The sequence below is a fragment of the Pholis gunnellus genome, assembly GCF_910591455.1.
Source record: "Pholis gunnellus genome assembly, chromosome: 6".
Lineage (NCBI taxonomy): Eukaryota > Metazoa > Chordata > Actinopteri > Perciformes > Pholidae > Pholis > Pholis gunnellus.
In genome coordinates this window covers 10,348,131-10,374,281 of record NC_136532.1, presented here as the reverse complement: position 1 = coordinate 10,374,281, position 26,151 = coordinate 10,348,131, and the positions used below count along the sequence as shown (strand labels likewise).

At 41.2% G+C, this 26,151-nt stretch overlaps 1 protein-coding gene across 1 annotated transcript in view; it reads right to left on the bottom strand.

The window, feature by feature from the left end:
* The window catches only part of bmpr1ba (bone morphogenetic protein receptor, type IBa), a 64,352-nt gene that overhangs the window by 9,022 nt on the left and 29,179 nt on the right, over nucleotides 1-26,151 (bottom strand). The window contains exon 3 of the mRNA XM_079161647.1: nucleotides 13,799-14,211. Coding sequence (XP_079017773.1) covers nucleotides 13,799-13,904 — 106 coding nt within the window. The 5' untranslated portion in view covers nucleotides 13,905-14,211. The remainder of the gene's footprint in view (nucleotides 1-13,798; nucleotides 14,212-26,151) is intronic.

The following is a 26,151-nucleotide window of genomic DNA, read 5'->3' as shown; positions in this document are numbered from 1 at the left end:
CGCTTGAAGCTCCCTAATAGACTGAAACATACGTTCACAAATGCACACTCGCAATGCTACACACTCAAGCCAAGAAATATATGCCCATGTGCGTCACAAATGTCTCTTTCTCTCTTGATCACTGTCACTAATATCTTATGTGCTTTGTTGTCAATGTGCTGCACTTGTATTGATTGACATTCAAGACTCTGTATTCACAAAAAGGAACCACAACTTGAATTAAGTGATGCTGACTTCAGTGACCAAGGCTCAAAGCAAGGAAAGTCACAGCTACTGCTAAAAGTAATAGAAAGTCCTTTGTGTTATGATCAAGGAGCAAACGCTGTTCAATGCATGAGGTGTTCCTGCTCATTCATCTCATTTATGTTGACTATAACATTTTGTAGCATACACCAGCAACTGGTATCCTAACCCACAACTGTCATTGGTAGTCCAAAGTCCCATTTCCTTTTCATCAGTGAGGCAGTGTGTGTGGTACTAAAATGATATCGTATGCCTCATGTAATGCTGCTTCCTCAACTTAACAGAAACAGAAAAGAAACAAAGACATTCACTGCTATAGCTTCATAATATCCTGTTTATTAGATTTTTTCTCTGCACAAGGAAAAGTTTCAATACAAAAATAACTGCAGAAGACACTTTCAAACGGGCATCGTCATTTGTGATCAAGCACTTCGCTTTCTAAATGTCTCTCTCGCACACACTGATACCGTGTTGACAATACTGCGAGAGAGGGACGGTGGGGTTTAAAGGGGTCACACTAACAATTGACCGATTGGAGAGAAAGGGAGCGAGGAAGAGTAGGAGGGGGGAGAAGAAAGGGGAATTAACAAACGAGAAGTGACAGAGCTGCGGGGAACTGGTGGGCAGTTTAGCAGCACACAGAGGGAACCGAGCAGAGGCCACTGGCCTTTTCCACCCTTTCTCTCACTCTGTCCCCCTCCCTCCCATCACTTACTCCATCCTGCTCCCGAATACTCATTCACTTTGTGTCTCACCCGATGCCAACCCCTCTCTCTCTCTCTCTCTCTCTCTCCCCCCTTTTTACTTCTTTGTCCCATATCTCTTTCTTTAGCCCATCTCTGCCTCTCTCCTCCAATTTATTCTCAAATCTCAACAGCCTCCCTACCTCCTTACACCCCATCTCTTTTTCCTCTTCTCCTCTTCCACTTTCTTTGCCCCGTGCTCTCTGTGTGAGTTCACTGGATAGTCATGTGAGGTGCTGCTGTGCTGTTGACAAAACACAAAGCCTTTCACATCCATCCTGCACCTGGGATCTCTGGCTACTGCTCTGTGTGTGTGTGTGTGTGTGTGTGTGTGCGTGTGTGTGTGTGTGCCTGTGTGTGTGCGTGCATGTGAGAAAGACAGTGGGAGAAAGATAAAAAAAGGACAGACAAAAAGAAAAGCCACAGCCGAGCAGAATTCATTAGTGCTCCTTGCACAGAAGCTAGGTGAGGTTTCCAACACATTATTTATTACATTATCTGATTTAAAACCAGTCAATATTACACAGATTCCCATTAATAAGTCTTTATTACAATGTGTGCTTTTATAAAATGCTATCACATTATTAACTCTTATTTGTATCATTCTTTCTGTATGTTGAAATACTCTATCATTGCCTATCTCCTTTGGAAATGTCAGGCATCTATCGTATCTCTATCTCATACACCCAGCATCATATTACTTCATCTTAAATCGTTTTTTGCTCTTGATTCTCTCCTTTTTTTTGTTGCCTTTGTACTAATTACTTTGGATACAGAGGCCGCTGGTCCCGAGGTAACGGGTAGTTTTTCTATGAGCCTGTCCCATCTGTCTAGGGGAGGGAGAGTGACCAAGGTCAAATATTCTGCAGTTTCAAAAAGCAAGAAGGCTCTGATCCTGAATGTCCTCAAATCTTATAACTTCAAGAAAAACACAGAAAATGTATTTCAGAGAAAACAGGAGGACAAAGTCTATACATCGTTACAAAGTGCTTCACAGAGAGATTCAAAGAGAAGCTGTTCATAATGTAATGTATTGTTTTGAGGGCAACATTATAAGGACTATGAGTGAAAACATGAAGTATCAGAAAATGTTGCCCCTGTGCTCTGGTCCTGGCTGTTAGCTGCAACCCCTGTAAAAAAAGAAAACTGCACTGACCAATGGGAATCTCGTCCAAACCACACTAAGTACCACCAATGTCAAAACATACTGCAGGTCAAACGATTTGTGCTCTGAAACTGGCCGAATTTCCAGTCACTCCACGGACACTATAATTGTTTCAAGCTCTTTCACTAAAATGGCCTTTCAGATGCCAGTGTGAGCTTTCAGGTCTCCCCTATAGGCGTTTTTCAGGCCTTGATGGCAGGATATAGGGGCCACTGTAAACACACAATTAACAACCGTGGCCCCACAAACCCCCAAAAGCTAAAAGGCCTCTTTTCAACAGACTCCGCTTTGTACAAACTGAAACTAAAAAAGAAAAGAAGAAGACAGATATTAAGATAGACGGAGGTGAGAGAAGTGAGGGAGAGGGATATTGTGCATGAGATGGCAAGATGAAGATAGGAGATTTTACAGGAAGATAAACAGACAAACAGACAGACAGAGAGAGAGAGAGAGAGAGAGAGAGAGACAACATATTCATTAGTTTTCCTGGCCATGTCAAACAAGGCCTACTAGAAAAGCCCTTTCATCGAGCCCATGTAAACACTCCCCCCCCCTCCCCCGTCCACTTAAGACACACTCATTTGACAACACTGCTCCCTTCCTGCCCCCTTCGTCCCTCTAAGTAGTAGTTCATCTTGCTGGTGTTTGACAGTGCCGTCGGCACAGTGAAAGAAACTTGGAAGGTGAAAGGTTTTTGCTCCTGCTCTCTCCCTCGACTTCCATGTACTCTCCGTGTCTGGTCTTATCTCCATGTTCTTCTTCCTGTCAATGCTGAGATAAGCTGAGCCATCCCACATGAGCAGGAATGTCTTAATGAACCCCACTTTGTGATCTGAATGCTGGGAAGCTGGGTCTGGCTAAACTTACTTTGAAATGAAAAATCGTTTTCGCCTTTCGAGTCCTGTGACAGAGCTCTGTCTTTCACTACTTTGTTACTACTCTGCTAATATCATCGGAGAAAAGATCAGACAGATTCTCATTCAAGTCACTTCAAGTCTTACTGAAGTCGGTTTTAGAGGCTGCACTCATTGACAAAGCAAAATAATGGTTCTTTGTCGTGTCAGCCTCGAGCTCCTCTATATAGGCACATAACCTGCTAGTTTATATTGAATATATTGAAGGCAGGAAGACGTTGTGCATCATTACTCCTCCATTTCCCTTTGCCCACTCTGGTGTTTTCTCTCTCCTACTGACTTTTTGAACCACCCCGTGAACGTGGGATAGTAATGTAGTGAGCAATAAGGGAACTGCCATTTTAATCTAATAAAATGATCAAATGAATCAATCCATTTGAGAAAAACAAATGAGATGATTATGATGTCTGAAAAAAGTGTTTTACCGATCCAATATGCTCTGCAATCAGAATTGACACCGACCACCAAGTAGCCAATCACACAACACAGAAGTGATGTCATGTGGCTTTGACAGAATACAGCTTTTGAGATGTTTTCCTCAGGAAAAACCGCCAGCGAGAGGAGGGATGAGAGAAGCTGTTGGATTGCATTCAGCCCTTCCATCCTCCGACACAACATCATCATCAACAGCTCTTCAAACATTCCTTCATTATGTCACACCGATGAATGATGCAGTAATGAGCCAGTGCCAGTCTCTGGTTATACAGCTGTCATCTGTCAGCTTTATGCTGCCACCACTTGGGTATGTCTCTGTGTGTCTGTGTGTGTGTGTGTGTGTGTGTGTGTGTGTCCCCTTTCATGGGATAGAGTGACAGGTACACAAGGATTCCGGAACTCTGAGTTCATTCCAGAAGGCCCTCAGCTTTCCTTTGCAATACAAGGAGAGGATGAAAGTATCCTGAGGTATGAGAGGGCAAAGCAAAGCAAAAGAGAAAGGAGACCAGCTGGTCTCTTCATCAAAAGCTCCTTCTCAAGGCCATCTGTGTCCTACTCATCACAAATCAGCTTGTATTATTTCAAAGACACTGGGCATCCAGCTGGATCAGTGGGCTACGGCTGTGTAATTCTGATACCACTGGTTCAAATCTGGTTTTGTGTGGATTGGAGTACATACTCCCACCGGATTCGTCATCAGGCAAAAATGAAAGCCCCGGCTGAGCGTAGTGCATGCAAAAGTAGTGCATGAGAATGGAGATTTTACCATGACTACTATAGCAACTCGATGAAAGGGACTACTCTACGGCAACAATAGATTCATCGGATCCAGAAATCTCCATCTGTTTATCGAATGTAAACATTATATTATTGAATTTCTTGAAGAATTTTTTCTGTTAAAGATTCTTTTGTTTTTATTTCTTTATTCAGTGTAGGACAGTGTAGAAATGGGGGCGAGCGAGGGGTGCGACAGGCAATAAAGGACTCACGGCCTGTAACCACTCTGCTAACAAGCCAATCAGAATTTTGTGAAGATTTACTCTTCAGTTTTAAGTAAATCATTTACTCATGATTTCTAGAGCTCCACCCCTAATATACACTTTTGAAATTGAAACCAGGCTTTTACTTTTGTCAAATGTAACCATTAGAATCACTGGCTCATAGAAATATTTACTTCAGATCAAATGTTTAAGTTAAAGTGAGTTGATGCATCTCAAAATATAAACAAAGAAGATGGAAAATGTCCTCCCACGTCTCTTTTCAAACAATTGCTATGGAAGACAAATGAAGCTACAAGAAGCATTGGTGATCTCCTACAGATGCCTCACAGCAGCAGCTCTTGTAGCACCAGATAGATGTGTGTGTCACAAAGGAATGCTTTACCATAAGCAACAGCATACAGAGCAACGCAGCACATCCAGTGCCTGACACTATATCAATGCATCCGCATAGTCTTTAAAAACATTATATCTCAACACAAAATGCTCTAGTTGTAGCCAACACACGGCAATCAACTTTAAGAAATATAATCTTTAAAAAACTTTTCCAAACGTATAAACATTTAGTAGAAAGGTGTCAGAACCAGGTTGATTATCGTTTACTCAGTCAACAAAGCCATTGCAAGCAGGTTTTAATAGTGTTGATTTAATCATTTCATTTGCTTTAGTATGTCAGAAAAGTATTTGGTGTCATGAAGCTCTCCAATTGCCACACACAAAAACAACCTCTGCATGAACCGCAGTGACTGTGGCAATTACTGATATCAAATGAACTGTGAATGAACTTTTACCAATTAGTTCCATTGCTGGTTTTTCCAGAGTCATTCTCCCACTGTGTGAAAACCTGCTTTTCTCCCTGTAAATGTACACACATGTTCAACAACAAATAACCACAAACCAAAGACTAAATCCAGAGCATGTGGTTTCTAATGCAGAACTGGTTTAAATGTCAAAATAATAATAAATGAACAAAGTCTCCAATAATTGCCTGACCGACGCTCATCAGAAGGTAAGAAAATGACATCATTACACACTTATTTACTGTGAAATCTGTTTTTGTGACTGAATATAGCATGCTTGGACTATGATGCACGCCCATTACAAAGTAATAAGTATTGCAATACACACATCCTCACAGTCCATTCAAACCTGGAAGCTATTTTCCTCACATCGAATATGCTATTCCCGTGACGTCCTCATGTGACTCATTGTTCCATCATGGAGGTATGCAAGAATCACGTCTATAAACTGATAAACAATAGCCATGCACCCGCCAACTCAAGAGTTGGCCATGGCAAATATAACAGCTCAAGTTTAGAATTCCACACTGTGGATATAACGGAGCGATTAAAAACACGCAGATACACTCTCACAAGCTGAAGGTGTTTGTGGGAAATGGAGAATGACAGCACAGTGGAGGTACTTTGCATTTTTGGGAGATGGAATCCTTTGCTGCCACAAACAGGGTGCCACAATGAAGTCGAGTCATGATGTCACCTTTTTGTGTGAGCATATGTGTCTATGTGTGACAATATAAAAGCAAGGCAGATACGAGACAAAGAGGAATTTAATACTACTGAAATCAAATAACAGTAAAACGACACACAAGGGACAGGCAATCTCAGCAACGAACAGTTTTTCAGGTGTGCTGAGCGTCTCAGGAGGAAGCTAAAAACAAGAAGCAATCTTTTCAAAATGATTTGATCACACTGATTCAGCTCCTTTACATCTCCATTGTTACAGTATAAGAGAACCACTCTGAAGTTGGACATTTGATGCAGACTTTTTCTCCATACTCAGACTAACAAAGTGTTGCTATCTCATGGTCATCACAATATGTGGGGACACAAAGACGCACTTTTTTTCCGGCCTGGCAGACAAATTGCCTCACTTGAAACAGACATCAACTGCATCACAACCCTAAATAAATACTCCCAAGTAACGCAAACTTTAAATACACAACACAAAAGGGCATCACAGACAAGGAAACAATTCATGTTTAGAGGGAGACGTGCAGAAGGGGCACTGTAGAGAAGGAGGAGGAATATGTTTATGTCAAACTAACAAAAGATTATAATTCTTAATGTCTATTCTGTCCTTGAGGCAACACGGATTGAAATTAAATACTTATTCAAAAGGTCAAATGCGAGTCTGGAATTTGCAAAAAAAAACTTAATGGCTCAATTAAGCAGCGCACAAGTTTAACTTTGTTCAATTGGTATGTCCACAAATTGCTTGATTACAGTGAATGCTCTGATTAAGATGCCAGATTGACTAAGAGAGTGACCAAACATACACTGTAACCACGGTCAAGCTGTTCTGCTCCTCTTATTTCTGGAATAACGTACGGTAGCATACAGAGTGATACAAACAGGAAGACACAGAGGAAATGTAAGAACTTTGTGCTCGCTGTTTTTTTTCACAAGCGGTTTGCGATATTACTTGTAACATGAAAGACGTTTCCCTGTTGGCCTTAAAAAGTTTTTTCCAACCATCAGTTTACACCATCTAAAGAGGTGAAGACCCTAAATGAGTGGAAAGAAACGTGTAAGGCCAAATAGCAAGAGCGGTTGCCTTTGACTTCAAACTTTTAGATATGGATGAGACTTTTCAAAGACCATGCCACTTTTTTTATTACCAATTCATGTCCTGTTCACTCCTGGACTGTGGTGGAAAACAAGCCATTAAAACATGAAAATACATACAGTCGTTTGCTGACTTTTGGCAAGAGATGCTTAGCTCTACCGATGATCTCTTGACAAGAAAATGAGTTTTATTATTCAAGTCATTTCAAGGTTACATTATAGGGTTAAATCAACCTGTAACCTCACTATAGTAACTAGATATCTAAGAGATTCGATTCTTTCAACATACACTGCGTATATTCCCTCCATCCACAGTGTTTGGTCACTCAATAGGTCTTCGTTTTCATTTAAATGTTGCGAATCCCAGTTTCTGTCAAATTTAAGTCAAGTCTGATTTGATGCGTGTTCCAAACATAGACGTATATAAGAAGTGACTGTCAATCACAGTAAGCCCGTCTTAAAGCATACTCTGCTTTATGGTCTATCTGACTCTAAACTGTACCATAGTTTACTAAATGAGCATCATGCTGTATTGAAAAAGACTTGAAACTGGTGATTGAGACCATAAACTCATGTTTACAACGTTTACTGAGGTAATAAATCAAGTGAGAAGTAGGGTCATTTTCTCATAGACTTCTCCACAAACACAAACGTGTGTCACTGTTGCAATAAATTGTTGAAACCTCATCCAGACTAGATTCATAACATGAAAATAGAGTGCAACTCTGTGGTTCTGACACACAACAAGCATATCAAAAAGTAGTGTCACTGAAAGCTCCTCTATGCACACACACATGCACACAAACAACCGCACACAAGGAGTGGGTAATAAAATATAATTTCTCTTTTAGGACACATTTAGCCCGCCCTCGGTAGGGGCAATCAAAACACACACACACACACACACACACACACACAAACAATCACACGATGACTTACACACACAATCATTATCACGTAGAACTTGCAGCCACCGACAATGATTGCTTGGGCTGAATGATAAATGAACAACATATGAATTTTAGATGTCCGTCCCTGAGAATGAGAACAAATCTGTGTGTAGGTGAGTGACTTGCTGTGGGCCTGTGGGAGTGTAGAGTGCGTCAGTGTGTGCGTAGGTTTTAGTGTGTGTGTGGAGGGAGTGATGATGGTGTTAACATTACAGCTGCCATGTGTTTATTTCCCAGAGTTCTGGTCTGTGGCGTCTCAGTCATCTCCACAGGCTTAAACAATCACTTTCCATCCATTTAAAGCCTGCATGTGTGTGTATACAGTATGTGTCTATGCATGTACTGTGTGTATGCGCTGTGGGAGGATATTAGTGCACTTCCCATTAATGTGTGTGGATAATGTGCGGAATGTGAACATTAGTGTGTATTCGTTTAACATCCATGACGAGAACACATCGCTACATGTATAGGTGTGTGTGTGTGTGTGTGTGTGTGTGAGAGAGAGAGTGTCCATGGTGTGTTTTACAGTGTGTTTACAGTTGTATGCGTCGCCCTGTCTACTCCGTGTGATTAGCTTCCCATTAACTAAGTCACATATCAACCATCAGTGGCTCCAGGCCTCCTCTGTACTATCTCACTGGACAAACATGCTGTCGGCAACATGCACACGCACACACACACAAACACACACGCGCGCGCACACACACACACACTCAACATCCACTCCTATCTGGACAGCCATTAGGTACCTATCATAGCGTATGATGATTGTCTGTATTGCAAATCCATTTGGTTAAAAGTGGGCGTCCTGACAGCCACAAATGACCCTAAATTACAGCCTGTGGATTTATTCATTTTTCACCACCGCATTTAAAGTAGCTATAGTTCATTCACTCACTAATAAACAAGATGTTTATACCTTTGGAGGTAGGGTGATTTATTTTAGGCTCACTTAAAACATGACAGAATATTTGAAAAGCCTTAACCATTAAATATAAAGAATGACTTAAAAAAAAAACTCTTTATTTTTGTGAAAACTTCACTTGGTGTACGTTTTTCTTCTTCTCTGTCTCTTTCTCTGTCTCTCTCTCTTTGTCTCTCTCTGTCTCTATGTCTCTGCCCCAATCACCCTTCCCCATCCAAAAAATGGTTCCAGGCGACAGAGAGCGGGTGGAGGGGTGGGTGTTATGGAGGGGGAGTGCGAATGCATGGAAAACCCTAAGCCCTTACAGTACTAGCGCACTGCGACTGTGACAGCCAGCTTTGCTCTGCTTCACCTGTTATCTGTCCTTCACTGCTTGGTGTTGTACTGTGCTCTCAGCTCACTGAGGAATAATAAGACTGTAGGTCACAACAATAACCAACAACTGAGAACAACACTAGTGCTGCTCTGTAGCTACAGGATAAGTCAATCTGACCACAAATCGTAAGGCAAAGAAATGGAATTTATTAGGTAAAGGTTTGCAACGTTTTTCGGAAACTTACTTTTTCTATGCAGTATAATGCTTGAGCAAAACAGGTAGACTGTAGACATTCTTTATTTTGGTTCAAAGTCAGTGGAAACACTAACAAAGATGGTTTTGATGAGTTTTGTTTGCGCGTGCTCAGCAAGGTAATACACCTTTTTTTGTACGGTAATAGCTTATAAAAATTGTCCAAATCCCTGATAACTTTATTGATTGTTCACTTCAACGAGCGTCACATAGCGTTGCACCGGAACAGGGGCGAAAAATTGCGATTCAACCTGGGTGTCGTGTTTCCATCACTGCCGACCGCAGCTTGTGCCAATAAATACCTGCGACTACTGCGGAGTCATTTGTCCCGGGAATGAATGCCAATTGTTACCTTTCCCACTGAAGAAAAAAGCCAGATGTTAGCGAGTGTTCGTGGGTTTTCTGTCCAGTGGGAAAGAGGCTTTACACAAACACACACACACACACACACACACACACACACACTTCCCCTGCTCCAGCTGTGTCTTAAGAAGTCAGAGCCAGACCGGTAATCTGACTGGGATAGAAGTTACTGGATCTGTATCCATTACAGGATGTAATACCCCTCACTCCCAAACTCTCCTCACTTCCCCTTACCTTCCACCTTTTAGAGGTCATTTCAAGATCACTTTTTTCCCCTTGCACACACGACATCAGGGCTGTGTCAAATATCGCATATCACAGACTCATATTTATGTCATTGCTTTGTCACTGAACCCTTATATCTTCAACTCCTGCCACCACATTAGCCTTTTGGGCCCCAGCTTGTTAACCTTCACTCGTTTAGACTCTCCCAGGGGCAGACCACGACTTCTGGCCCCAGTTGTGTTGGAGAAATGACTTCAGACGTCACAGAGGGAAAATAAAAGTTTACTTTGGGACACCAACAATTTGTTTTCAGCAAACCGGCAGCAAGACCTCACCTCTGCGTTTCGGCTTCACAGCCAGCAGATCAGTAGTTCTAGGTATCCGTTTCCAAGCGAGGGGAACTCTACACATCCTGTCAGGAAGCTTTAAGGCTGAGGAGCAGAAAGCCCCACTAGCAGTTTGGTACAGTGAGTCAGCTCTCGCACCTTCTGCTTCTCTTTTCTCTCGACTGCTTTTTGTTTCTCTTTAGAAATGCCTGAGTCAGTTTTGTCAATGACTTGGTGAGAGCTGAGAGTGAATCTTTACCATTGATGAGAGGCACTGATTTCAATCTAGGTGACAATAAATGCAAATAAAGCATGCGGTGTGTCTTGTCTATTACCTGTACAGTCTATTGATTTTTTTAAAAAAGGCCTCTTTAACACCATGGGAACACATTTATGATTAAATCTGTCCTTTTGTTAAGAAAGCCTCAACTCGGTAACAGCTGAAATCATCAAGCAGGTGTTCAGTGACACACAGAGAGAGAAGGATGCAGCACACAGATTTTGCCAACAACTTTATGAAACCTAAAAACAGATCGCTCTTAGACGCGAGTTGAAGAGCACATTCTCAGTCCTCGGAGAACACAGTGTCAAACAACAGCATGTGTGAAGCGATTACTGTGGCTCAAAACAGAGTGGGTGTTTTATTCTGTTAAAACAAAACCTGAAATTCTGCAGAGATCAACAGAGTCTCATTAGCAGGCAGTGACAAAAGCAAAGCAACTGGCAAAGCTTTGACCGTGAAAACTGATACAGCGGTGCTTATTTCCACCAAGGACAATGAAATGTAAGCTATCACGCTCACTCCACACTTCCCAGAACTCACATTGAAGGCTGCAGCCTGGCGTAGGTGGAAGGTCACAGAATAGCTGTGCGTGTGTGTGTGTGTGTGTGTGTGTGCGGGATTTTTAAAGTGTGCATAAGTGTGCACATTCCCAATTCCTCTCATTTCTCCTTGAAGAATAATGAACACATCATTTGAAACAATGGCCTAGACATGCTGTCGGGCAAAGTGTGCTCTCAATGCAGACACAACACCGCAGCTGTCTACTGCCCGTCTGAAACCTGTAATGTCTCCAGGTTACCTGTGGCTATAGGACCAGGAAACACTAGCTGACCAAGTCTACCATTCACTCGACCAAGCATCCACGGGCTGTTTTAGAGTGGGAGAGAGCTGGAAGAATACAGCGACGAAAAGGCGAAAAAAAAAGAAAGTGAGGTACTGGTAGTCCTGATACATAACAACCTCTTTCTCTAACCTTCATCTTTTTTTTACATATATGTTTTTCAGAAAACAAATATTTGCCTGTTGAGTCACAGTTGAATCTATTGCCAGGATAATCAATCATTTGTACGTCAACAGATGAATGAGCCTGTTGCTGCTCCAATCAATCAACTATGTGTCAACGAATGGATGAGGGAGTTGCTTAACAGGCCTCGGGCAAAATGCTATTTGAATATAGTTTTAACTAAAAAGGAACTGCTTGATCACACCTGATTCAACTTTAACAACCCGAGGAGCACTTGGTGTGAGAAATAAAATAAAACACTCAAGCTGATTGTTTCTCAAATTTCAGTTAGCGTGGAAACAGAAAGCATCCAAGCTAAAAATGATGCCTAGGCAAGTGCAAAACATATCAATATTATAGTATAAAAATAACCAGGCTTCTTGATTTATTATTAATGCAGACTGAGCAAAGAGTTAGAGCAGGTCTAGCAGTAATCTGGGAAAATTGGGGTGAAGGCTGAAACTAACAAATTCTTGTTTTCAGTCAGTATTCAACTCAGATCCGGTGGATATCAAGAGCATTAATGGTATATTTAAATCAACTGAAACATTACATTTCCCAACACCTGACACCAAAACTGCCCTTATGGAGATTTATCATAAGAAATAAGAGACATGTAAAACATAAAGACAAGTGAAACACAGATTTTTTTCATATAATATGAATTCCAAATTAAGAACAAGAGAAAAAGACTTGGTAGAGGTCCAACTTTCCGTCAGATTTCACATATGTCTTCTTCTTTGGCAGCTGTTCGGCAGCTTCCTGGACAGAGCGTTACAATGAGCGTAAGACACGAGGGAAATCTTGTTTGTGTCCATGTGTATTTTTGTGCAAATGCTTAAATATCCCTGGCATTCCAAATACCTGGTATTTCTTCCAAGGCTTAGTTTTCAATGATAAAACAGAATCTGTGAGCAAAGAGAATACTCAAAAGAAGAGGGTAACACAGCATGGACTCCATAGAAAAGCCAAGTCAGCCTGTGACAATGACAGGAAAGATGGACGACTAAGAGGGGGTGACGTGCAGGATGACCTCAGCACATAGCACACCGAGAATAAGGTATGAGCCTCTGCTGGCTTAACTTCAGGACTCCCAGCTGAAACAATCTCCAATGACTTTAAATAGACCAACAATAAAGAGAGAAAAGAAAAATATGCACAGCTACTATTACTGATAAGAAACACTATCACAACCTGTATTCTGACTTAACATCACACACACTATCATTTAAATTCTATCAATAATGACTTTTTAGAATAAAGATAATCCACAGAACTGCGGATTAAACCTACATGCTGGAAAAAAAACAACAGAGGCAGCGCGTCAAGCCTTAATGACACCCATCACGGCATTAAACATAACAGACTATTAAATCTGACACGTTCTCTCTCCAACACCTCGCCGATCACACTCCAGATACCAAACATGGTCACAGATAAAGAGGGCGATGCGGCTGACGGTAACAATGTTGGTCCAAGACAATATATCTTTCTGATTGTTCGAAGGAAACAGCTGAAGCACTGTGATTGAAGATATAAAAAGTAAATGTCAGAGCAACTCCTAACTTCCACACTTCAACTCTCAATGACTCAATTTATTTTTGGTTGATATTTGGTTGATTTGCCAAATCGATATTATATGAAAATCTGAAAACGATGTTCTGCTTGTGTTATAATAGTGTTTTTGAAATCTTTTTGTCTCAAATGCCACATGCATATCTTCTGTTCCGGATCATGTCTACATCATGTTGCTACGTTTTGGAGCTGATTTCTGAAACTGACTGTCATCACGAGTTGCTTACAGACACTGCAGAGCACAGATTTCGGCTGCAACTTTGTCAAGTTTCAAGATGTTTATAAGTTTCAAGATGTGAAACACAGAGTAGAGAGAACAAAAACACCAATACGGTTTGTAGTGAGGACAAGAACTCCCAACCACACACAAACGTTTTCAAAGAGCAAAAAGGAAATTTAAACACTTTTTTTGATGAGTTGCATGAGAGCAAATTCAGAGCAAAGCTGAGTAAACAGCGACAATGTTGCGGAGGAGAGAAAGTTTTGCAGTAACTCACCGTGCGCTTGTGCGTGAAGAGAGAACAGTCCAAGCAACAGCAGAGGACTCCGGCTCCAGAGGCAGAGAGAGAGACAGCGCTTCAGCCTTCCTCCCTGCACTGGCATGGTAGAGTCTGTTGCTCCGCTCCTCGCTTCTCCTCTCTTCAATACAGTCCACACGACAGGGTCCTCCACCAACACACTGCCTCTCACACTCCGAGTGTGTGTATGTATTTGCCAGAGAGAGAGGTGGGAGGAGGAGTACAGGGCATGCAAGCTCCTGTATGTATGTGTGTGTGTGTGTGTGTGTGGGGGGGGGGGGGTGTTTGTCCACCGCAACGTGAGAAAGTCCACACCACACAAAACACACCAGCAGTGGCAGCAGCAGTTGCAGTTGATTGTCCTCCAACCCGGTCTGACAGTAGCAGCCCAGCTGAGAGAGGGAGAGAGAGAGAGAGAGGGAGAGAAAGAGAGAGGGAGAGGGAGAGAGAGGGAGAGGGAGAGAGAGAGGGGGAGAGAGAGAGGGGCAAAAGGGGGGAGTTTACTTCACTTGGCAAGTAGGGAGGGCTGACCCGCTCACGCTCTCACACACACACAGGACATGAGTGGAAAGAAAAACGGGGGCAGGGAGCAGACAGGAGCAAGATCGGGTTTAGTAAAAAGTAGGAGGAGGGTGAGGAGGATATTGAAAACAAGCAGCAGGATCTGGGGGATTCAGCGCCTTCAACAGCTAGCACATAACCGTTTCCACTTTTCATTTTCTGTGTGAATTCTTTGAACGAGGGGAAAGTGGAATGAATGGTATATTAAAGCTATTCATTGACTATTAAGATGGTGTTTTAGCAGAAGTACATTGGAGTTAATTGATTGAAAAAAAAAAAACATTGTAGAAAAATATAAACAAGGATAAATGTGGCAAAACATGAAACAAGAAATGAATAAGCCACCACATTCATCCCAAAACCACCAATCACATTCCTTTACATTATTACAATGGGTCCTGATTTAAATGCATAGCCTAACTGTGGATATCTGATCGTTAGATGTTCAGCAAATGTATCAGAAGCTCCAGAAGCTCTCATCCAGACCAGCCAAGTGGCAAAGTAATTACAATCAAGGACCTATTTCAAGTCTGCTAAAACAAAGAGGATTTTTGTTTTGATATATGAAAAGGCTACATTTCTAGTGTACTTAACGTGTGCTTGTGTCTGAGAGCAAGCCGGAACAAGCCTAGAAGAAATAATGAACTCTACCAAAGTTGTATCTGACGGGTCTCTCCACAGTCTGTGTTACCAGTCGAAAGTTGTTTTAAGACTTGAGATAATGGTGTTTTGACAAAATAAAACACGTTAATTTGATAATAAGACTTTGATGGATTCCAGAAAAAACACTCTGACGAATCAGCTCTTCATGGTGTTCTGTTAACAAATCAGGTAGCTGGAAAAGACACTTTAAAGTAGCTGTTAGAGATTACATCACCCTTGCCCGGAGCTTTTATACTAATGAATAAATGGGTTGAGACACTCTAATAGACCATTTCCTTTTCAGAGCTATCCTTTTGCCTGTAAGGCATTGTTGACAGAACCGTGTGTGTGTGTGTGTGTGTGTGTGTGCTGCGAACACTTTGCTTTTTGCCAAAAAGCATTCACAGACCTGAAACAGCACTTAACGAGCAGCTTTTTTTCCACCCAACCTAAAATGCTGATTTCAAAGTTTTGAGGTTAAATATGGGGGCCAACTGCTTTTGTTTTCATGTTAGTCTGTCTCGCTTGTAGCCGCCGCTGTTCTTTGCACTTCTTTTCTTTCTCACACTCGTTCATGCTGTTCATTAGTGACAAACAATAGGCTGCCTGGCTCCCTCGCTCCTCGATGAGAGGAAAGATCACTTAAAAAATAAACAGTCCGACCCCTATTCTTCGTCGGCCTCCCTTCATCCCCTCCTCTCTGAAGCCCCTTTCCCACACAAACCTGAACACAGCAACTGACGCTCGTGTCAGTTGCTGTGTCATGTGGAAACGAGATCCAGATGCAGTTTTAGAAGCAATATATCCAGGCAGTTCTTCAGCTAAGCAGCTACTGATATTTAACACATGGGAAGATTTAAAATGATGATGGTTTTAAGTAGCCACCAAGGCCACTCTATCTTGGCATGTTGACAATAAAAATTAACTTGTAGATATCAGGGACATATATTCTTCTGGCAATTCAGCCATAATTTAAACATTCTCTTTCAATTCTATGGTGCCCATATTTTCCAACTTTGTCCTGTTGTGCTGCCACCTGTGGTGAGAATAAAAACCTAATGTAGTCAAAATGTTGGATAAGAATAGACTGGAGAGCAAAATTCTGTGTCTATATTGTATGTCCCTTTGAATGACAAAAACAGAAAAAATCACACACAGCTATCTCCATCATTCCTGCATCTGTTCACTTTTTTTATAACTCACAAACTCAGCTGCCCTCCCCCTCCCACCTTCCTCTCCCTTTCCCACTCCCCTCCTCCAGTGAAACAGAATGTCATTTCAAGCATGTCTAACCGCGGGAAGCCTTTTAAAAACTGTGACAGCATTTGCCCCCAATCCCTACTAGCTGTGAAGCCGTATGTGTGTGTGTGCATGTGTGTGTGTGTGAGAGAGAGAGAGAGAGAGAGAGAGAGAGAGAGAGAGAGAGAGAGAGAGAGAGAGAGAGAGAGAGAGAGAGTGAGTAATGAACGTCTGTAGTGATTTGCTGGAGGACAGGATATCATATGTAAATTGAGGAAAGACCCCTTTAAAAACAGTTACTTTAAGGCATTGTAGGCTGGTGCCATAGACAAACACACACACACACACACACACACACACGCTATTCTTCCATGGTGTCACCCTCATGCTGGGCCTATGATGAATGGCTGAGACCCTCACAGGCGAAGGATGAGCAGTAAAACTGAAAGAGAAAGAAGAGTATAGAAAAGGCTTCTGACAGGAAAAACAAAAGGAATGATCAGAGAAGGATGATGGTTGTTTGAGACAGTTGGAAGGAAATATTTCTGAAGGACTGAGATACTAAATGGAGGATGGTGACCTTTCGTGGAGAAGTGAGGGAGTTCAGGGAGGGGAGAGGAGGACAGGGTGATGGACAGTGGGGATCAGAGAGAGACGAAAAGAGGCCGGAGACTTAAAAATGCTTCACATTTCTCGCTTTGGCCAAAAAATGAAGTTGCTCAGACATTTGATTCTGAAGCAGAAAAACCCTTTTTTGACAGACTGCTTCTGTTTTTCATATGTTAATGGTATTCAAGCTCCCTTTACACATTCAGATGATGTGTCTCAGCGAGTGCTTGGGGTCAATATGCTTTCTATTCAGCATTCACTCTCACATCACTTTCGACAGCCTGTCATAACAAAACAACTTCACATGTCAGCAGCTCTGTGTCAACACTTAAAAGAAAGCCAAGTTGGCTTTCAGAATGCTGAATGTCGCTGAGGCTGTAGAAATGTGAAAACACATTCACTTTCTGAAATTAGTATAAAAAAAGGGACATCGTGTTTATGAGTGGCGTTTACTCCTGGTACATTTTGAGTGGGTTTTGCGTTGTTGTTGCTGCTATCTTGAAAATGGAGCTTGAAAGGGAAGGGTACGTAGTGTTGCATTATCCATGACGGACATCGCTGCCACAGCAGAGAGCAGTCTCCTGCCTGTATGCTCAAGACCTACTTTTACAGTATATCAAGGTGAAATTCCACCACAGCCAAGCCCCCTGGGAACAGACCTTTCATTTTCCAAATGCCTGATGATATGCTTTTCTCCTCTCCTCTTTACTAGGATCTGCTTCCCGAATGCGAAGCCAAAGCAGTGGCTGCAGGTTGCGTGACTGTTACAAACGTTTGTTATAGGCTCAGTCAGATTCCTCAGTTGCTGTCCACTGAAAACCATGTACCTGTAAATGTTGTTTTATTTTTTTTTTACATTAATTGAAGGATTAATTGTTCCTTTATTGGTTCAGAAAATGTTCATACTTGATAGATAAACCCTTCAAAAACCTATTGAAGACTGTATTGGGAAATGTATTGTCATTTAGCAAAAAAAAGGGCAGTTTTTCTTAGTAAAAAGGCAACTCCACAGATTTGAGGTCAGATACACATCCTCAGGTGACATCACTTGGCAGTGTTGGTTGGGGCTGAAGACGATAAAGATGTAAAGAATGTGGGTGTGTGGAGTTTGAAAGAAGTACCAGACCTCTGTATCCCACTACTCCTCATCTCTGCCTGAGGCTACAGGCTCAAGGTTACAATAGCTGCTGCTAGCATAACAAATCCAAATCTGCCCAAACTGTCCGTGGAGTTGCATTGTGGGTAATGTGAGTGCCAGGTTTTGAGAAGGAAAAGTAATGTGTGGAATCAAATAAAAAACAGATGATGGAATCCATTTCTGCTGCATTGATTTGAATTATTTTCTTTTCAAACCAATGTTTGTCTTGTCCAACAACATTATAGATGTGCAACGTTGGAATAGTCATTTTGGAGAAACATGGTTTTCACAGGACAGCGCTCTTGTGCCTTCTGACATATTTGTTATTCAAATACATCATCTCCGCTTTGGGATTTCCATCTGCGCCGGAGGATTTAAATACGACCTTACCTTTTCCTGCTTCACTTTTAGAAGCTTTATCCCTTTATTTGATGTGTGAACTGACTAACAGGCAAGGGATTAAGTACATTTTAGAGAAACACCTCTGTGGCACAGCAGCACATCTGCTAATCCCCAGCCATTTACTTCAGCATGTTAAACTAACACGCAGTTTAACATAATCTGCTTTAAGCCTGTCCATTCACTCCGATTCACTGGTGCATTTACATAGCAATCCTTTCTGCCTGAATGGAGACACAATGAAAGACTGGGAGAACATGTGTATGAGAGAGTGGGGTTGTAGATGTGGGTGAGTAGTGTGTGAGAGTATACTTCCTTTTCCTATTACAGCCCATTTGGACTCTTGTCTTCTCTGCCTCTGGTTTGTTTTGGTCCAGCAACAGCTGAGCCAAAAACACTATAATATGCTTTGTAAAATAGAAAACAACGAAAATGTTTTGTCCTGCAAAAAAATGTTAATTGTGGAAAGTTGTTTGGGGGGAGTTTGAAGGAGTTGGTGTTAAAGATTTATTGATGGCGGCAAGCAGGGAGTGCATGAACAACTGGTGTGAGGAATGTGTGAGGGGTGCAGTGGAGAGGCAAAAGAGCGAGATGATGAAGGATGGAGTAAAAGAGCTGCCTACGAACAGTGTTGAACCTTTTCACCCTGAGTTGCAACACACCAACACAAACAACATTAAGTCCTGTGACTGAGGTCCACTGGAACCTCCAGCTGTCACAAAAAAACCCCACCCCGACTCATCAAAACATCTCGGGGAATTGATGAGAGAAATTAGGAAATCACGGGATAACACGTAAATTGAAGAGAGGCATGATGGTGAAGGACGGCGACTGAGAAGGAGTCTGTCAGGTCCACCTCTGACCTCAACACTGATTTGTTTGTGATTGACCTTTCATCTTTGGAGAAGATCCCTCCACACCACTGATAGACAATCACAGACAAGTCAGGATGTCAGGAGCCAAAAGATGAATTCCTAAACACATAAAAAGAAGAAAGCTAAAAGAAGAAGACTCTCTTGTTTCAGTCAACTTATTACTTTGGGAAACATGCTGTGAACATAATAAGTAAGAATAGATGTCCTGCATTCTAGAAGAAGCACACAAAGAGTTAAAACTATGTGATGGCCAAGATGCTCGGACTACACAGATTAAAATATCAAACTGATGCTGACATTTTGTGGTTAGTGAAACAAAGAAATCAGTTTAATATAAAATAAAAAACTGTATCCAGCACAAATAGACAAAACATGGTTCTGTTTAAATTGATAATAGAACTCACTGTACTGTACTCTCTCACGTAAATGACTTTCAAGGCCTCCTCAAATGTAATAACACATTGCTTGAAATTGAAATTTGTCTTTCATCCTCTTTGGTTTAGAAACATCAACATCTTTACATGCATATACAATCCCAAACAAACATACATCACCTCCATAAAGAAGGTCTACAAACACACCTCTCTGGGATGCATTACAGAGAAAACTTACTTTGCCAATGAAACATGAGATATCCATTTGAAGTTACTGCAAATAGTATCACACACACACACACACACACACACACACACACACACACACACACACACACACACACACACGCACACAGAGGTAGGTGTCAAACCATTTAAACTTAATGACGGCCTAATGATAGACCAGGAATGGCTTTTACAGCTTGTTATTGTCATTGTAAAACCACTCACTATCACTTTACAACCCCCATAAAGTCATTGGCAGGGATAGGTGTGGTCAGGGCGAGGTACAACAAAACTGAGAATGAGTATCAGAAATCCACCTCTGTAATCATGATATCATAAATATATCAATTAGTCTCAATTGCTTCACTGTATATCTGAAATGATTGACTGAGTTCCCCCTTAAGCCGTCTGCCAAACACAATGTTTTCTATAGGATTTCAACGGGATTGATATCCTGTTACTTTGCTCTAAGGCGCAGAGACGTTAAAGTGAAACCACAAATTTGAGGCCCAGATTCACTGTATTCACTGTATTTGTAGTGTGATAAATTAAGTATATTTTTGTTAAAAGAAAGTGACTACATTCATGCACAGTGTTTTTAAGTCTAAAAGAACCCAAATCCATCTGCCCCGCTGTGAGGAGCAGGTGTTACAGTCGTCCAAAACGGAACTGAATGGTCAAATGGGTGGAATGTTAAAAATGTCCTGTTAAGGTAACAGAATAGTACGCAGAAGAAAGAAGACTCGTGTGGGAGCTGAAAGAGAGAGCAAGATGTCCCACTTGCTGTGTGGGATTTTTTTTCTGCCTACTTTTCTGATTCATAAATCCTGCAACAGCTTACCAAATGACTGAGGATCACGATCTGCTTTTGATTATGCAAAACTGGACCGATCAAAACATCCCTATTTCATTCATTTCCTACATTTCCTAGACTGTGGCGATCATCTGAAACAGTTGACAGTATATCACAGACCTTTGTCGACGAGAATATATACGTACTACTCACCCCATCACCACTCTTTCTCCAGAAACAATTATTCAATCATATCAAAGAGACAAGAAGTAAAAAAATGTTAAAAATCCATCCCATTATCATTTCCAACCATGCTCCCATAAGCTTTACTTCCATTAATAAAATCCCCCTTAAACCTTTGTAGAAGAAAGTACAAACCAATCTAATGATGTAAAAAAAAGAACTAACCAAGACCAATTACAAACTTCAGAACATAAATAAGAAGACCACGTTTTTATACAAAAGGCTAAAAATATTACTTTTGGACCACAATATCACCATCATTCATTAAGATGATAACAAAAATGTACAAATCCTCCAACTTCCCAATATCTACTCAAGCTGCCACACTTCATCACTCATCAACACACCAACACATCCATCATGTAGTTTCTACATAAATCTCTTATCAAATTATGAAATATCGGCCTCATGTTACTCATTACTGATCGCTGTGGGCCGCATCGCAGCTGTGTTAATTTGCTTAAAACTGCTATTGCATACCGTACCTTTCCTGCTCTTGCCGCTTCACATTAGAAGTTTTCAACTGGTGAACTGGAAAGATGCTTGTATTGTGAAGAAGTTATAGCAAATGTAATGTGTTTGTTACCAAGTTAGCAGAACTTCATGAGTAACAGTGTTATTCTTAAATTAAAACTGAGTTTAACTATAGTTAAAAAATGATTATGTTATTTAAGAGGTATATAAAAAGAGCCATACATACATACACATACATACATACATACATACATACATACATACATACATACATACATACATACATACATACATACATACATACATACATACATAGGTAAGGTGCTTTGATAAAGTGATGTAGAAGCAATTACACTGAGCGAAGGTTCGTAAACGGTACTGGCTGAGACACTGAGTTGGTGTATTTGAATCTTTTTCGTTTTCTAATGTTTTTGAAATAACAAAAAATCATCCTTCTCTTAATATGGTGTCATTAAAAGTTTAAATAATACAGTGTAAGTAGCACAAGCATGTTATACTATTTCCTACTGTCAATTTAAAACCAAAGTAGAAAAAAAACGTGTTTGAAACATGGATCAAACACTACATGGATTGCAATCAAACAAGGGGAAGCTTAAGATTTCTGAATTCAACGGCATCAACACCAAGTTCAACACGAGTTCAATCAGCGGAGGAGGAGGAGGAGGCACATGCCGGTCATGAGGCAAAATAATTGCAAGAGTCCGGAGTTGTTTTTGTTAAGCTGTCACCGCAACAGTTCGGGGCAGCAGCCTTTTTCAAAGATGGTCAACTAGCAGCAACACATTAGCTATCAAATGGAATAAAAATGCGTGCTAAGATGTGTATCAAATCATTTTAATCAATTCAGATTTCTATGATTATTTCACTTTCTGTGATGCAATAAGACAGTGATTTACTAGCATCTGGTAGTTCTAATGAACCATTCAAAATGAACTTGGTTTTGCCCTGAATAGGTCGGGAGGACCACCTAACGTGGGAGCTTACGTTAATAAAAGAGCTACACATGCTCCCATGGCCGATGACAACTGTTCCTACAACCAAGAATAGCGAAGCCCAATAAAACCTTTCTGTCTCTATTGCTGGTCCTATTCACTGTTGGTTTCCCCCGCACCCCCTCTCTTTCTCTGTCTCGCACACACACACACACACACACACACGATGCCTTTTTCAGTTCATATATAATTGCTATGCATGCCCGCTGTACATCATTTGAAATTTTAATGGCTTTTATAACAAAACACACCAGTTCTGAATGAAAGAAAACTAAGTGCAGAGTTTGACAGAAGCACCAGCAAATGATCAGTTAACATATGCAGACTGAATATCAGAAACCCAACTTATTAAATTGAATGCGATAATCAAGTTATCAGTGGCTAGATAGAAGAGGACAGAGGATTATAGAACAAAGACCACAGAGCGAGAGACTGAAGAGAAGAGGAGAGGCCCCGTAATGGTGGCTGTTTAGGGCCAAACAGAGCAAGGTGACACCGGGGGCAGGGGGCTGACCTACAAACCGCCGGTAACCCCGACACCTGCATGAACACATGGACACACACAAACTCAGACACATTATTCACACATCGTTGCCCACAACACACCAGCTCCTCTAGACCTGCCAAAAGGCCACCTTTTGACTAGGCGATAATAGCATCTGTTAGGCAAAACACTGGTGCTTTGTGATTCTTCTTTCTCATAGACTTTACCAAACAATCAGACACATATTGCCAGGGAGGGAAAACAGGGTTTAGCAGAAGACTTCAAAGGAGCGCTATGTGAGAGAGGTTAGAGGTGAGGGCCAGAATGGAGGAAGAGAAGAAGTATTTCATTAAAACAGGAACTCTGGAGCAAAGAACGGAAGACAAGAGAGAGAAAAAGACAATGTGTTTAAAGTTATTCATGTTAGTATATTCAATCAAAATAGAGAATCCTGGATAACCATTTTGAAATCCAAAATTCAGTTACGAAACTTACATTTTATACCAGCGTTCAATTGTCTTTTGTGGTTTTCTTTCATCAAGTTGGATTAATTTACCAAATTCTTTATTGAATTTCGTAGCTGAAAATGAGCATGACCAATTCACATTCATTGGAATGTGATCGGATACGAAATTTTATAATTTCAGTTTGGCACTAATCTGTTGGCATGAAGCAGGGCTGTGACCCCTATTCATACTTTGATGATGGAAAACACTTATTGGTAAACAATGTTGGGCAGCAACACATTGGCCTAATATTTGTAACATGTTAAAGTAAAATTATTACTTTTTTCAATAATGTACAGTTACTTATCACAGTAACGTTCCATTACTTTGATATTTAAGGCTCAACCTGTTTTCTATCTTACTGGGAGTCTGTGGACTCAGTGGATACACTGGTCCAGGACATGCTAGCTTGGCGCAGCAGCTTGAGGTGGGGGGAGGCTGTTACCCAACACCAAAAGATGATAAATGCAATTACCAGTACCTCCAGAGTTGTCATATCAACATTTTGTATGTTCTTAACTAGCTTGCTAATGTTAGCCACAGGTACACCTACAATGAATCAAGCAGCTGGGACTTCTTAAGGGCTGTGTGCAGTCACTGGGGCTAGCTGCTGCTGGATTGTCAGTAAATCCCTCCAAATTGTTGGGCTGTCTTCCTGTTAAACCACAATTACTTTTTCAATGTATAATGAGTAATTGATGACGAACTCTAGTAACTTGCCTAGCACTGTTGGTAACACAGAAACGTGGCATCCTACAGAATAGTTAGGAGAATCTTTGGTGACCTCTTGCAAATTGTACAGCTTAAGTTTCTGATGTTAACAAAGCCAGACAGGAAGGAGGGACAACAGGACACAGGGAGGGAGGAGAGAGTTGGGCAGGAATTGAGTCGGATAGGGGAGGTGATGGGAGCAAAGCGGGGTGTCGGAAGGGTGGCGGGGGGGCATGAGGGTCTACAAGGGGTGAGTGGCGCAGTGGGATAAGAGCGTGGGGAGTTCATGCCCCCGCCAGGCCCTTTTCGCACTGCATAAACAAAGAGATTACAGTGAGAAGGGGCTCCGTGCCGCTAACAAGCAGGGGCACCCCACACACACTCACACATTTAACACAGACACACACAGCACACACAAAGCACACACAAAGCACACACAGTCGCGTGCATGCAGGAATCACACATGCACACACATATAAAAGACATTTAATGCACACACACAAACGAGGCAAAACTCATGCAAAACGTGCACATGCAAACACAACATGAACACAATAGACTGACACACACAACTAACAAGAAGCATCACAACATAGTGGCGCCACCTGTCTCCTCTTCACCAATTAATGAGCTCCCCGCTCCCGGGATGCTACAACGAGTTGGCAATTAGCAGGGAAAAGAAAGGGGGAGGCATGAAATGAGGGAGAAAAACAGACGACAGGAAGGGGGGGGGAAAGGGGTTAGAAAAAGAAAAGGATGAATAAGACAGAGGGGAACAGATAGAAAACAGAGAGACGGGATACAGATAGAGAAATAAAGGGAAATTAGAGATGATTTAAAACCTGAATTTGAACAGGCCGTGACATAAAGAAATACGCAGAGAGCCCGACAGATCCACATTTACCAAAAATAAGCTTGCACTGGAAAGGTGAAATATCTGAATTAGACTAGTGCCATTGTTTTATTATCTCTTATATAAGTTGCAGTCATCACTCAATTTCAAATGACTGTTTGTTGACAAGATGGTGCCAAAAAAAGTGGAATGCACAAACTGAAAAGTTTATTTGCACAAACGCGGAGTATTGATACTTTCTAGTCCACAGCTACATACAGTCCAGACATTTGTGTTTTTAGACATTAACTAGACACTAATTTTAGTCAAAATGTGGGTAGACAATGCAGATTTGTCAGCTCATTTATGTGTTTCATTAATCTTGGTAAAATCACAATTTCTACCCTAACCATGTTTTATTGTTTTCGAATTGAATAATGAAATGGGGAAGATTGTTAAACCAAACAATTTGTGGTCAGCCTCTCTAGGGTATGTAAATAGTGTGACGGAAATATGAAATATAGCAAGATGGGTGATTAAATGAGGATTATGGCGGAAAAACACACACTCTTTTGTTCGCCATCTGATAACAGGCAGTCATTCATATCGCCTCTCGACCCCCATGATCCCTGAACCCTGAGACCTAAATATGGAACAAGAACTGAGAGACTGGTCACGCATTTGCTGACAGTGATTGCTCATGCAGACACATGCACACACAAAAGCTACGAAGGTCTACCATTTCTTACTTTAGAAGTAAAACCATACTACACACTTGAACAAGCATCACGGACATTTAGAGGCCTGAATGCAGACCCTTCAGGAAATGGCGGCAACTTCAACAAGTAACTGAACGGATGAATGGAAAAATAAACACCAGGACAAACTGCCTTGCATTGAAGTTTTTTATTCAATTAGTCCGTCAAGTATAGTTCCAATAAAGTTGCAGGTTTAGATGTCCGAGGTTCGAATAAATTAGCTCCACACCAATTTTGATGCTTTAAAGTTGCTATTCAGCTGTAGGTGGATTTTCTAAATTGATATTTCAGTCTGGTAATATGCAAGTCCATTCAAAGAACAATTCAAAAATGACTGAAAATAATAGCATACATTTCTGTTATTTACTTTTAGACTGTTTGGCTTTGATATTTTAGTAGTGTAGGAGGACGTGTGGGATTTCTGTGTTCAGCATGTGTGTGAGTTAAGGAAGGAGA